The following is a 13,733-nucleotide window of genomic DNA, read 5'->3' on the forward strand; positions in this document are numbered from 1 at the left end:
ACTGTTTGCTGCATGTTTGCTTTGGAAGATTTTTACAGCAGAAAGGGATTTGTTTCTCCTCCTGGGATTGAAACAGCACACAATTACACGATGGAGTCTCCCAGCAGATTTTTAGTTTAATAAGTCTGCATGAACTGTACAGCTAGTTTACTGAAACATTTACTTGAGCTAAAGACTGGAGAGCAGTCTTTAGCTCGAGGAGGGAAAAGGAGCAGAAAGAAGGGTAGCAAAAGAAGGAATGAAGGATGAAGATGGTTGAGGCTAAACGTGGACGAGTGATGGCATACCTCAAGCCTTATTTAGGGTGTGTTTGTCCAGAGGACTCAGCTGCTCCATGGAGAATGTCCAGGAATAGAAGGAGTTATAGAAGAAGAGATCATGGAAAGAGAAAGAAAAGAAGACAGAACGAGAAAAAGAGCTGATAACAACACAGCTTTTTTGTTTCTCTTGGTCTGTTAACAAACCAAAGTTTTCAAACTGAGCTACGCTTTTTTTTTTCTCACCCAAGCAAGGGAAGTTTGCTTCTGGGAAGTCAGCCTCAGCTGGTGCTGTCTGTCAGGCACCAAACAGGCACTCCAATAACACTGGTGACATAAGCTGGACAGCATGGAAGCTGAACTTGCACTATGGCCCTCTGGGGGAGACAATGGGTGATGACTGAGAGGAGTGAGAAGAGCTTAAGATGGAAACAGGAGGTGGTGAGGATCATAACATGGAGAACAGTAGGAGGGTGATAAAGTGTTATCTACAGGAGAAGGATTAAGAATAAAAGGTGCACAGTGTGATCAGCGCAGCTGGATTTTTTTTTCCTGACTGTATTCAGGCAGGTTTTTATCCAAGGCTATGTATGCAGCAGCTTGCACCTTTGTCATGCACGTGCACAGCATTGTTTGAAGTGAATGGCAATTTTAGTATGCTAATGTACTCAAAATCCTTTTTCTATGATTTTTAAATGCCATAATCAGTCAGACTGGAGAAATCTCCAGATAAACGCTGACTAGATCTTCATTTAACCTTTTTTTTAACAAAGTGTGAATGTCAACTTCCAGCAATAAATCACCAGTAATTAAATCATCCACAGTCAAGATCAGTTTCTGAACAAGATAAGAGATTATGTGCCAAATCATAGTAAGGGAGGGTGGAAATTAATAGCACAGGAAGTGTCAGGAACATACAGCTCATGAAACGGGCAGGTTGTTTGCCACTAATTTTATCTTTAGGTTTGATACTGACACATCAAACCTGTGTGTTTGAAGAAGTAAAAAAAAGACTCTTTTTTTTATTATTATTATTTTCATGTTGTGTAAACACATGATTGAGGCAGCCAGGATAATGCTGCCTCCACACCACAGTGGCGAAGCTGTGGAGACAGTGGCACACTTTTCATAAACCTGTCGCTGAATATCGGCCGCCCAGGTTCTTCTCGAGATTAGTGTCACTATCCCTACACTCAGCTGCATGTGGAATCATCTTTCCACATGCAATGTAGCTGTAATTCAAATAAATCCATGGAACTGAACAAACTGTAGAGATGTAGAGCTTCATATTTGCTGTAAAAACTGTGAAATTGGAGAAAATGGATGCTATATGGACTCTTTTCTTTGTATTCCAATAAAACTGACTGTTGGTAGGTTTTCTATGCATTCAGCATATCCATCATAGCGTTACAGAGAACTGAGCTACTCCGCCATTAAGGTTTCTAGAAGATATGACTCTTCTTCTTTAGACAAAGGACTCTTCAGCTTTGGGACGGAGGCCACTGTGGAGGATGGATGCTTTTTGTTTTGTTTTTATATAGAAAAAGGGAATATGCAAGTATACCTCCAAATAAAATAGGATACATTTTTAAATGACACAAGCAGCAGCTTCAACCTGTGTAACTTGTGTGTTGATGTGCTTATTTTGTTTAGATATATAAGAATGTCTCAGCGTTAGTTGTGTGTCCCACATCATTTCATACAAACACTTCCTTTGCCCGGCGTTTAGTTCGTTGGATGCGGTCACCCTATGAGCAGACTCAAACTAGCATTAATTTGCTATTATCAAGAGTCTGAATGAATCTTTTGAGGTAAGATGTTTAACTTGAAACAGTGACGTAGTAACTGCACATATATGCAAATAAAAAATCTTAACATAGGCTAATTCATTGCTGAAGTCTTAAATTGAGCATTTTCTCTGTTGCCTTTCAAGTGTTTTGAATCGTATTGATCATGACGAGTACCTGGATTTTAAATTCATGAGAAAAGTGTTTAATGATGGTACTGATCAACAGTGCTGAAAGGCTAAAAGTAGACGTGAGTTTAATGAATTTACACATTGGTCATATTTTTAGACTCCTCATTTTTTCATTTTTTCATTTTTTTGGTGAACCTTTTAGAAATGATTATTACTTTGTATCAAATGAATGAATACTTTATCTCCAGATAAGAAATGTTGATCAGCAACTACAGCTGCTCTTGTTTCCACGCTAATCACATGGTTCTCTCCGTTCTTTCAGGCATAAATAGATTGTGTGTGAAAAAAGTGACAGCGCCTTACTGCCCATTGGACCGACTCATCTGTTTCCATCAGCTGACTTAATTGTCTGAAGTGGAACGGAAACATGTGGATGTGCTTTTATACTGCACTGTATCTATCAAACAAGTAAGATGTTTGTCTGCCTGTGTGTTTGTGTGTAGACAGGTAGCCTAGTAAAGAACGAGGGAGCAGAGAAAAACTAAAAACATAAAAAGTAAGTACAAAACAAAAGCAATAAAAGTGTTCGTGTGATTATTCAGAAATAAAAGAAATGACTGTCATTCCCTCTTAGGCTGGAACTCCATGGAAGATCTTGCCTCACAGAGTTAGGATGATTAGGGGAAATGTGATAGATTAGCTCAAAAGTATACTGCAGAAGCTTGTTTATGATCTGAAGACAGTACGAACCACAGTCACCAAAAACGCCATTTGTAACACACTATGCTGTAATGGACTGAAATCTTGCAGCATCTGTTCAAGAAAGCAAAGCTAGAGGCCCGTTTGAAGTTTCCCATTGAATATCTAAAGGATTCAGAGCAAGCTGGGAGAAAGTGCTGTGGTCAAATTAAACCAAAACTGAGCTCTTTGGAATCCACTTCAGTCCACTGAGGAGTCCTGAAAGTGACCCAAAGAACACCGTCCCCAGAGTCAAGCACAGAGGTGGAAACATGCTTTGGGGCTGTTTGGCACAGGATGGCTTTGACCACATTGAGGCAGACAAAATACTGCAGAGGCAACAAATGAGTGGCTAAAGAAGAAACACAGAGTTATTGAGTGGCCGAGCTAGTCTCCAGAGGTAATCCTGTGAATAGAGCTGAAACTTCAAGTTACCAAGTAGCAGCCAAGAAACCAAAAGGTGAGTTTAGAGAGTTTCTGTAAAAACAGAGTGAGTCATAAACCCTCCTGAGATGTGTGCAGACCTAGTGACCAAGTACAAGAAACATCTGACAGCTGTTCTTGCCAACAAGACATTCTCCACTCATACTAAAATACAGGGTGGGCCATTTATATGGATACACCGTAATAACATGGGAATGGTTGGTGATATTAAAATCCTGTTTGTGGCACATTAGTATATGTGAGGGGGCAAACTCCTCAAGATGGGTGGTGACCATGGTGGCCATTTAGAAGTCGGCCATCTTGGATACAACTTTAGTTTTTTCAATAGGAAGAGGGCCATGTGACACATCAAACTTATTGGTAATGTCACAAGAAAAACAATGGTGTGCTTGGTTTCAATGTAACTTTATTCTTTCATGAGTTATTTACAAGTTTCTAACCACTTATAAAATGTGTTCAATGTGCTGCCCATTGTGTTGGATTGTCAATGCAACCCTCTTCCCCCACTCTTCACACACTGATAGCAACACCACAGGAGAAACGTCAGCACAGGCATCCAGTATCCGTAGTTTCAGGTGCTGCACATCTCATATCTTCACACCATAGACAATTGCCTTCAGATGACCCCAAAGATAAAAGTCTAAGGGGGTCAGATCGGGCAACACAATGGGCAGCACATTTAACACATTTTATAAGTGGTCAGAAACTTGTAAATAACTCATGAAAGAATAAAGTTATGTTGAAACCAAGCACACCATTGTTTTTCTTGTGACATTACCAATAAGTTTGATGTGTCACATGGCCCTCTTCCTATTGAAAAAACAAAAGTTGTATCCAAGATGGCCGACTTCTAAATGGCCACCATGGTCACCACCCATCTTGAGGAGTTTGCCCCCTCACATATACTAATGTGCCACAAACAGGACTTTAATATCACCAACCATTCCCATATTATCATGGTGTATCCATATAAATGGCCCACCCTGTACTTATTTCATTCAGTGACAAGCAAATCAATTTATGACTTATGTCAACGCTTCAGTGTGTTTTTTTTGGCAGATATTCTGCCTCTCAACTACCATAAATACTTGAAACTATTCATTTCTTACAAGCGAGCAAACTTAAAAGAATTGTTTCCTTCACTGTGTGTAGATGTACTGTCAACTAGCCTCTGTTGCTAATTTATGGTTATTAGTGTCAGTGGGATTCTGAATGAGTTTCTGTGGAAATTTCACTTTGACCTTGGCTCGATCAAGCCTTTTACTGACATGGTAATTAGAGGTTTGCTTTTCTGTTGAGGTAATGAGAAACCACTAGCTAAAATGGTTAAGACGGGGAACAGTTGTGTGAGGTGACAGGTCTTTCTGCACAGCTCTTATGTTTCAGATGTCATAGGTGCAAGGGCAAGTCAGCAGCCCTGAGGACAGGGAGGAGGGCAGATAGATGGGTTAACGGACACTGCGGAAGGGGCAGAGAATCTATGCATGCAGGGAGGTGTTAATCCGTGAGTGCATGTATGTGTGTGTGATGTGCGCGAGCGTGCACGCGCTCTGGTCCATGTGAAATCAAGTGTCGTTCTGCACTGAGATGCCCAGTTGATCCTCTGCCAAAATAACCTTCAGCTGCCTGATGCCTGCACAGTGTTTTCTTTTTTTTCAATAAATGTCAGTGAGCTTGTCTGTTATCTAAATATGGGGGATTGGACACTGTGCCACACAAGGGGATGTCCATCAGGAGATTGTAAGGGCGCACAAACTAAAACCAAATTTGATTGGCCGGCTCTTGTCCGAGGAGGGGGTCTCTGGCCCAATCCTGATCATTTTTAGTAAAATGTTGGTGGGATGAGAGGGTACTTATGGAGTAGGGTAAAGTCACAGAGTTACCTGAACTGCATAGAAAGGAGACCTTCTTTCCCAGCTGTCTGTTGTTTGTACTGGTGTGTGTTGTTCACCACAGCCCGCCACCATGGTAAGAAACCAAAAACGGAGGAGGGGGTAAAGGACGAGAAGGAGGATTTAGGTTTATGATGCATCCTGAGGATTTGATTTGGTTTTCAAGGGATGAGAAGAAAAGGCAGATGACGCAGGATGGAGATAAATACCTGAAGCAAACTGGCTGTGCTCATCCAGCAAGTCCTCATCCGCATCATAACTGGATTTTATAAATCATCCTGGAATTCCTTAACTATTTGGAAATGTCATGCGGGGCACACACCTGATAGACAACACACACACAAATCTAGTTTGTCTGACTAGTAACCTGTTGCTGTGAACTGCTGTAACTCCTCGTTGCTGTTTGCTTACAGGCTCACACTGCTTTTGTGTTCCATCACTTTGTAACTAAACCCGCTACGATTGATATTTAGTTTGGAGGGAGTGGTACTAAAGATAGATGTACACAGCTGAGTAAAGTGAGAAGACAAGCTGCCTTTTCTTAGTGTCCTAATTTAGGAAATTCACCTTGAGAAAATCCCTGTCAAATCCTCTCCCAAGTCTCACCTTAAAAATAGCTTTAAAGGAAAGGGGGTGGGTTTCCTTCCATATGTCGCAACATTATCAACATTTTGTCAAGGAAAACAGGAAAAATGAGTTTTATTTTTATTTTCTTATCTTTGCTATGCTAAGCTCTACAAGATTCTGTTTACTAAACTGCTTGGGATCACAATTATGTTAAAATATTAATTGAAATCTAAAAAAATCCACATTTACAAAACTTTAAAAAAGCCAAATCTGTCTCAAATTATTCCTCTTAGAAATGCTGTATAATCCACACCAGTGTTATGATCTCTTTAGAGTAAAATTCTGAATACAAATTGAGAAATTTAAAGGTGGATGGTTTAACAAAGTCTGAGTGTGCATAAAAACTAAACTATTTTCTTCCTCTTGGGAAATGTTGGTCAGATGCTTTTAAATTTGTTCAGCTTTGTTTTTATTCACTGTTTTGTTTCCACTTGGCATTTGGTTAGTTTTGATGATAGCTTGGTTCATGATTTTAAAATACATCCATTCACAGTATTAACACTGTAGAATAGTTAGACTGTAGTGAGCATCACTGTGAGCTATAACTGTCTTGTTTTCACACGTCACATGGATTTGAAAGATGTTAAAATGTTTTTTTGCCCAACAAATGTGCAAATAAACAAGCAAACAACAAAAAAGAAAAAATGAAAAAAAAATTATTAATTGGAAAGGAGACGATAATGGTAGTGCAGTGGTAAGACCAGAATTATTCAGTTGCCCACATATCTCCTAAAACAGCAGGCAACAGCTTGTTGTGTTTATAAATGCCTACAATCATTGCCCGTCGCTAACTGATGCCTAAAGTTTTCAATTTTAACTTTGCATATAGCTAGGAAGTCATTTTTCTTGCTTTTAATAAGCCATTTGCAGTTACAACTACTGACTGCCCCGAAAACTGAAAAAAAGTTATTAATCTGCTCTGTGAATGCAGTTGAAGGCCAATTATCCAATTACCGCAAATTGTACTCCAGCTACGTAATTGTTTAACTATATGCAGTTCTCTTTGATTTCCCAACTCTGGACATCATTCTGCTCTTTATTTTGTTATTATGTATTACTAAATGCCATTGAATTTCTTGGAAGGACTGATTTCCATTCATTTCAATGAGCAGCGCGATGAGCAGAGATACAGTCTAACTGTGATTCAGTGTTCAGTCAAATAAAAATGAAAACTTAAAGTAGCAAAATGCTTAAAGACCAAAACTTGATGATGCCTTTAAAAGTCATCATACAGCTCTAGTCTTATGTTCTAAATAATATTTCAGAACATTAATCTATAGAGCATGAACTGTAGCAAATGACATGGGAGAAAGGGGGAGGGTTAAATACACTTCAGAAGGGAGAAGTAGTTTATTTCTTAAGAAACCTTTTGTGATGCTAATGTGTTGGTCCTAGACATGTGAACAAAAGAGAACACTATATAGCTTTTCACCACTGTGATGTTATTACAGGACATAATGGCTGTCTCCCACTGTGACAAGTGAAGGGAAAAAGCTCATTTATCCCCTTCCCAATAGCCACTCCTTACAGCTTGTTCTAGTTATGATCTGATATCACTTGTAGCATCCACTTGCCTGACTACAGATGCATTTCCACCTTTTTTTCTTTTTTCTTTTTAAAGCCCACTGATGCCCAAAGTGACGCCCGGTCCTTCCTGACTGAGGAGATGATTGCAGGTCTGTATTTTTTTTTCTACATGAAGAAATGAGTGATAACCTTAAGTTGAGTTCCAGCAGTGATTTTCAAGTAGACTTTTTACAGTCTGTATTGTGGATGAAAATTAATGGGAAATTAATGATTTCAGCTTTGCTTAGGCAGTAAAGCAACCAAAAAAAAAAGCCTAAATTTGAACTTTTCCTTCTCTAACCCAGAGTTCAAGGCCGCCTTCGACATGTTTGACACAGATGGAGGCGGTGACATCAGCACCAAAGAGTTGGGCACTGTAATGAGGATGTTGGGCCAGAACCCATCAAGGGAGGAGCTGGATGCCATCATAGAGGAGGTCGATGAGGATGGTGAGATCATGGTTGGATGAAAATGTCTAAAAGTCTATGTCCAGCTGTTGTCACGAGATTCCTTGTGATGAGTGAACTGAGCATTATGTGCATCCCTTCATCAAAAATTTAAGACCAGTTGGTGAACTGGAGATAATCACTTGATAAGTAAACAAGACATTTCAAACTGATTCCTACCCGGTAAATGTAAAACAGTAATCTTCCCATATTCATCTTTTCTGTCTTCAGGCAGCGGTACCATCGACTTCGAGGAGTTCTTGGTCATGATGGTCCAACAGTTAAAGGAGGACCAGGCAGGAAAGAGCGAAGAAGAGCTTTCAGAATGCTTCCGTATTTTTGACAAGTACGACACTAAACGTCATCACAAAACTTAATACAGTTAATAAAGTTTTCAAACATTTATGTGAAAAGCAATTTAGAATTGATAAAATAACTACTGTGTCAAATAACTAGAGAGACAGATGAGAATTATGAGCACCTGTTGCTCACTTTTGTGTTCAAAGATTTAGTCTTTCTCATGGGATTTGTATCAACTTACACATCTTTATATTTGAAAATAACAAGTTATTGCAGTAATGAAATACCTTATGTCATACTTTAGATCTCAGAGCCTTTAATGTTGTGACTGACTATTGTCCCATAGCCTGTTTACCTGACTTTTTAGCCCTTAAACAACATTTACATTAAAATAAAAACTCAAAAGTATTGTCAGACGTAAAAAAGCTCAAAGACATAATTGTTTGAACACAGATACAAGAATAAGAGAAAAGGACAGACTTCAGCTTTTGCGTCGATGTAAATTGGCAGGAAGAAAGGAGATTGAGTTTGAACTTGATATAAATATATATATATACTTTTAAATCTACAGGAATGGAGATGGTTTTGTTGATCGTGAGGAATTTGGGGAAATTCTTCATATGACTGGAGAACCAGTGACAGAGGAAGATATCGATGAGATGTTTGGGGAATCTGACACAAACAAAGATGGAAAGATTGATTTTGATGGTAAGATTAAGCCTCTATTTACAGGTACAGTCAGTCAGTATTACAGTTATATAAAAGAAAAAAGAATATTGTTCTCATAAAAATACATTGATTAATGTGTAATTATATTTTCCAACAAACTGATCTCATAAAAGAGTTTATTCGCTAAGAGTCCGAGTCCAACAATGTTAGATCCACTTCAAACAAAGTTTGACTAACGCCAACTAACAGCATCAAAAACAGCAGCGCAGCAACAGTTCAGGATATCGCCAACAAAAGTGAGCCAGGACAAAAGTGAGCTTCACTGACTCCCCGACTTGTATCAGACTCCCGTCAGATCAAATAGATGTGGACACATTTTGGCAGCTGAGGTAAACAGCAGGCTGATAGACTACTCACACTACAAATAACGGCAGCCAGAGTTGTTTGTCCTACAGTGGATACTGTAACTGAGTCAGTTGACTGCAATCTGCAATCTACTGACATCCAGTGGTGAGATTTTACACACTGTACCATTAAAGCGAGATATCACTGCTATTTACTATGCTGCATGCTTCCTATTGTTTGTTATAATAACACATAAGGAGGAAAAACAAACCAGGCTTCCTTAACAATATTTTCATTGGTTTAATTATGACAACAGCAGTGTCAGCTGTAGACTGAATGTTACTTTCTGGGATGGACTCTCAGGTTTAAAGCATGCATTTGCGCTGTTTAATGGAGAAGCCCAGTACACCTACCAAACCTGGTGTTTAACAGGAAACTGGAAACAATTTGCTTAAGAGATAAACAAAAACATTAATAAAATCAGGCAAATGTGGCAACCTGACAGCAATGCCAGGAAGGACAAAAAATAGACTGGAAAATGAGTCTCTGTATAACATAAAACTGTAAATCATTACATTTTGGTGTTGCTATGGAAAAAACAAACTAAGCTAAGGAACCAGTAGGCAGATTTTGAAAACTCTGATTTTTGTAAAATCATAGACTGTATATAGAATAGAATAGAATAGAATAGAATTCAACTTTATTGTCATTGCACATGCACAGGTACAGGGCAACGAAATGCAGTTTGCATCCATCCAGAAGTGCTTTAGTGATATAGATATATTACAATATATATTAGCAATAATATAGATATGTGAGTATATTACAGAAATGGGTCTATTATGGTATGTTATAATGTACACGGTATGAAGTATGTTGTGAATATTCTATAACTATAAGTATGTACAGGCTGTACATGACGTCACCATGATGATGTCACCAAATGCTTGTAGACCAAGGTTGGATCTCTGGGTACCATCATTGTAGTTTTTGTGGGGTTACCATGTTCACAACAAAGAGCAACACTGGCATTGCATTTATTAACTGAACATGTGCAATACACAGGCACTGAAACCTGCTGATTATTGTAACAACGTAACAAAATAATAGAATACTAATACTAATACACAGCCTCATACCTCACACCAGGACATTTAATTGTCAGGTAATTTGACTAAAAAGGCTCTAAAAGACACTAACACTTTTTTTTTATTAGTTTTTTCTGTTTTCACAAATAGTACATAATTACATAACATAATAAAGTGTACAATTCAGAACCAAAAATAAATAAATAAAACAAACAAACAAAAACAAATAAACAAAACAAAAACAAACAGACTGATAACTAAGCACAAAACACCAGCTCAGTTCCATCTAAAAAATAATAAATAAAGAGAGGATACAATACAGTACAATACCTGTGGTCCCAGTATTACGTTGCAGTTTGAACACTCAAGAGAATCCTTGTAACATAATATTAGAAACATCAGGTTCCACATAGTTCAAGTATGGTTCCCACACCTTAAAGAATTGATCTGTTTTTGAGTGCAGTACACATGTAAGATATTCCAGTTGCACTAGATCCAACACTACTCTTTGCCAACCTTTAATAGTTGGTACTTTTTCATAAATCCACTGGAGTAGTATATTCTTCCGTGCCGCATAGGTGAGAACACAGTACAATCTCCTATTATTCTTGGATATTAAGCGCCGGCTGGGGAGGCCCAGTATGAGAGACAGAGGGTCCATCTCCAATTCACAACCAAAAATCTTCTCCATTTCAGATAACACATTGACACTAACACTTTTAATAAAGCATGAGGACGTGTTCGGCACCTAGACTCAACGAGGGTGAGGGTGACACAGCTATCACTGTGTCAGCACTGCCATCAAAACAGCTATGCCTCTGAGTTCAAGCCTTAACAAAACCACTAAGTTTTAGCTAAGTTCATCACCCACACAGTAGTCATGAACAAGGGCTTGCAACCTCTACAATCAAAATTGCTTAGAAAACAAAAAAAAATCTAAATCTGCACCAGTCTGCATTAAATTATGATTGCTGTTTGGCAATTTAACGGCATTTCCTTGTGCGTTTTTAATAATGCTGTCTTTTTAAAAAAAATATAAGAAGAAGAAATGTATTTATTTCAATTTGGGAGATTTTTTTTGTTACAGCAATTGATACAATTATAACAATAACAACAAGAAGAATTTAATATGCAATACATTTATAAATATAAAATAATACATTATCTGGGAGACGGCCTTCTTATATCTGTGATGCAGACCTGAATCAGGTTAGCAAGTCAGAGAAGGTGCTCTGCTAGCTGTCCAATAACTGGTGCAGAGGGTGGACCTCATGATGGATGACAATTTGCTCCGTGATCTCTCCACCACAGCTTCAAATGTGTCCAGCTTGCAGCAAATGTTATCATGTTTATTATTAATATTGTTAAGAATATTAAAAATATGAATGAACCAGTTTCAGTTGTAATTCTGGCTCAATTGCAGTTTGACATGAAGCACACGAGTAAACCAGCAGCACTGGAGGTGGAGCAAAAAAAAAAATGTACATATTGTTACATTTAGATTTAGATCTATAACTGAGGGGGTCTCAAGACATGCTTGTTATGTGTATACATCCATGCTAACCATGGCTAGTTAATAAAATAAGATGATAAACCAACAGAATCAGAATACTTCATTAATCCCAGAGGAAATGATGTAATGTAACAGGTGACAGATGAAGGCTACGACGCACATGTTAATGAATAAAATATGAAACTTTTTCTTAATTCAGTGTATTAGCTACATGCTTATATGATATATATATATATATATATATATATATATATATATATAAATAAATGAAATTGCATAGATAAATTAGCATACCTAGCATAGAAACATGTCTTGGATAGTAATCGGGGGTCAGAGTGCAGGGTCAACCAAACATTTAAAATTCTAATTCATTCTTGTCTTATACCTTGCTGTGTCGTCAAAATCCTTATTTGTATCGTTTTTATTTTAAACATTTCGTACACAATATATATTTTAAATATTGGGGTGGCTGTAGCTCAGGAGGTAGACCATCTACTAATCAGAAGATTGGTGGTTTGATCCCTGGCTGCTCCAGTCTGCATGCCAAATGCCCTTGGACAAGATACTAACCCCAGCTTGCTCTCCAACACATCTATTAGAGTGAGAATGTGTGTGAACGTTAGGTAGAACATACATAAGCATAGAAAGAAATGTTCTTATACAAATGGGTGAATGAGGCATGCTGTATGTTCTGTAAAGGGCTTTGAGTGCTCTCAGAGAGTAGAAAAGCACCTTATAAGGATCAGTCCATTTACGTATGGATAGGGTTTCTAGCTCCCCAGACAATAAATATAAAAATCTCATTTCTCATGTAAAGGCTTTATCTACACTGTGTGGTGGGTTTGACAGGCAGGCCGATTGACTCATTTGGCCTCTGATTCTGTCTCTAGAATTTCTGAAGATGATGGAGAACGTCCAGTAAAGACACCAGCTCTACATTCCTTGGTGATCCATCCTCAGCGAGAAACTGAAGCACGTGTGTGATGGAAATCTGCTCAGAGCAAGCTCTAAATTCTAGGAGCCCGTCCACAAATATGTATAGGATAACTTTCTGAGATTTCAAAATGGATTCAAGACAAACACTGCAACCCACCACGTTTTCCCTTCTCACATGAAACCTGGGAACTTGTTGAGGATGTCTATAAATATCCATCCAAACCTTTTAAGACGAAGGCTCTCTTCCCCGGGTGCCTCCTTATGCCCACTACCCAGCTGTCCCCTTTGGCAGCTGCTGTTGCTCCAGAAATGCTACACCGCCACGCTGGCCCCGCCCTCCACTATCGCACATCGCATATCTTCTCAACCCTAATCTTTACTTTCTAAATAAACCAACTTCTTCTCCCACTTTTTGGTCATCCTTGTAAATAATTCTGCTGTGCATGTCCAACATGTTTTATATTGTTAGATTTTTGTCTCTTGTGGCCTTTCTGGGACTTTCACATTACCTTTATCTGAATGGCCACATGATTCTCAGACACGTGAACCTAGTTAGAGAGATCATTCAGATGACACACCATGCACTCTATAGCCACTCTACAGATTTGACTAAATCTTACTTCTCCAGTCCCAGATTCAAACTAGCCCCCATGCAAACTATAGTTGTATAGATGGTAACTAATATGCTCCTTGTCTTTTTAAACAAAAAAGAAGTCTCATATTTGACAAAATATCTGTTTCAAATAAACCTCTTCCGATTTAGTCTTCTCCTAAGCATGTAGCCTGTTCATGAAGTAGTCTTCCAGCACAGAAGTCAATAACCCTCAGATTATAGCCCCAAGCATGAGATGCAAACCCAAGAATCAAAGGCTTGAGCTGGACATTCACAGAGCGGATGAGTTAAATCTCCCCTTGCAACGTGCAGCTCTCCCTCTGGAGTATATAGTCTGCAAGCCCCCACCACCACCACCTCTCAAAAGCACCTCCCACCTCC

At 38.6% G+C, this 13,733-nt stretch overlaps 1 protein-coding gene across 1 annotated transcript; it reads left to right on the forward strand.

Moving 5' to 3' along the window:
* The first annotated feature begins 5,190 nt into the window (after nt 1-5,190).
* On the forward strand, nt 5,191-13,147 carry si:rp71-17i16.4 (troponin C, skeletal muscle). The gene is made up of 6 exons (XM_040013774.1): nt 5,191-5,325; nt 7,498-7,552; nt 7,748-7,891; nt 8,120-8,234; nt 8,760-8,896; nt 12,694-13,147. The coding sequence occupies exons 1-6, from the start codon at nt 5,323-5,325 to the stop codon at nt 12,723-12,725; spliced, it is 486 nt and encodes a 161-aa protein (XP_039869708.1). The 5' UTR covers nt 5,191-5,322; the 3' UTR covers nt 12,726-13,147.
* The last annotated feature ends 586 nt before the right edge of the window (nt 13,148-13,733 follow it).

The sequence above is a fragment of the Simochromis diagramma genome, unplaced genomic scaffold (assembly GCF_900408965.1).
Source record: "Simochromis diagramma unplaced genomic scaffold, fSimDia1.1 OVJJ01000705.1, whole genome shotgun sequence".
NCBI classification, from domain to species: Eukaryota; Metazoa; Chordata; class Actinopteri; order Cichliformes; family Cichlidae; genus Simochromis; species Simochromis diagramma.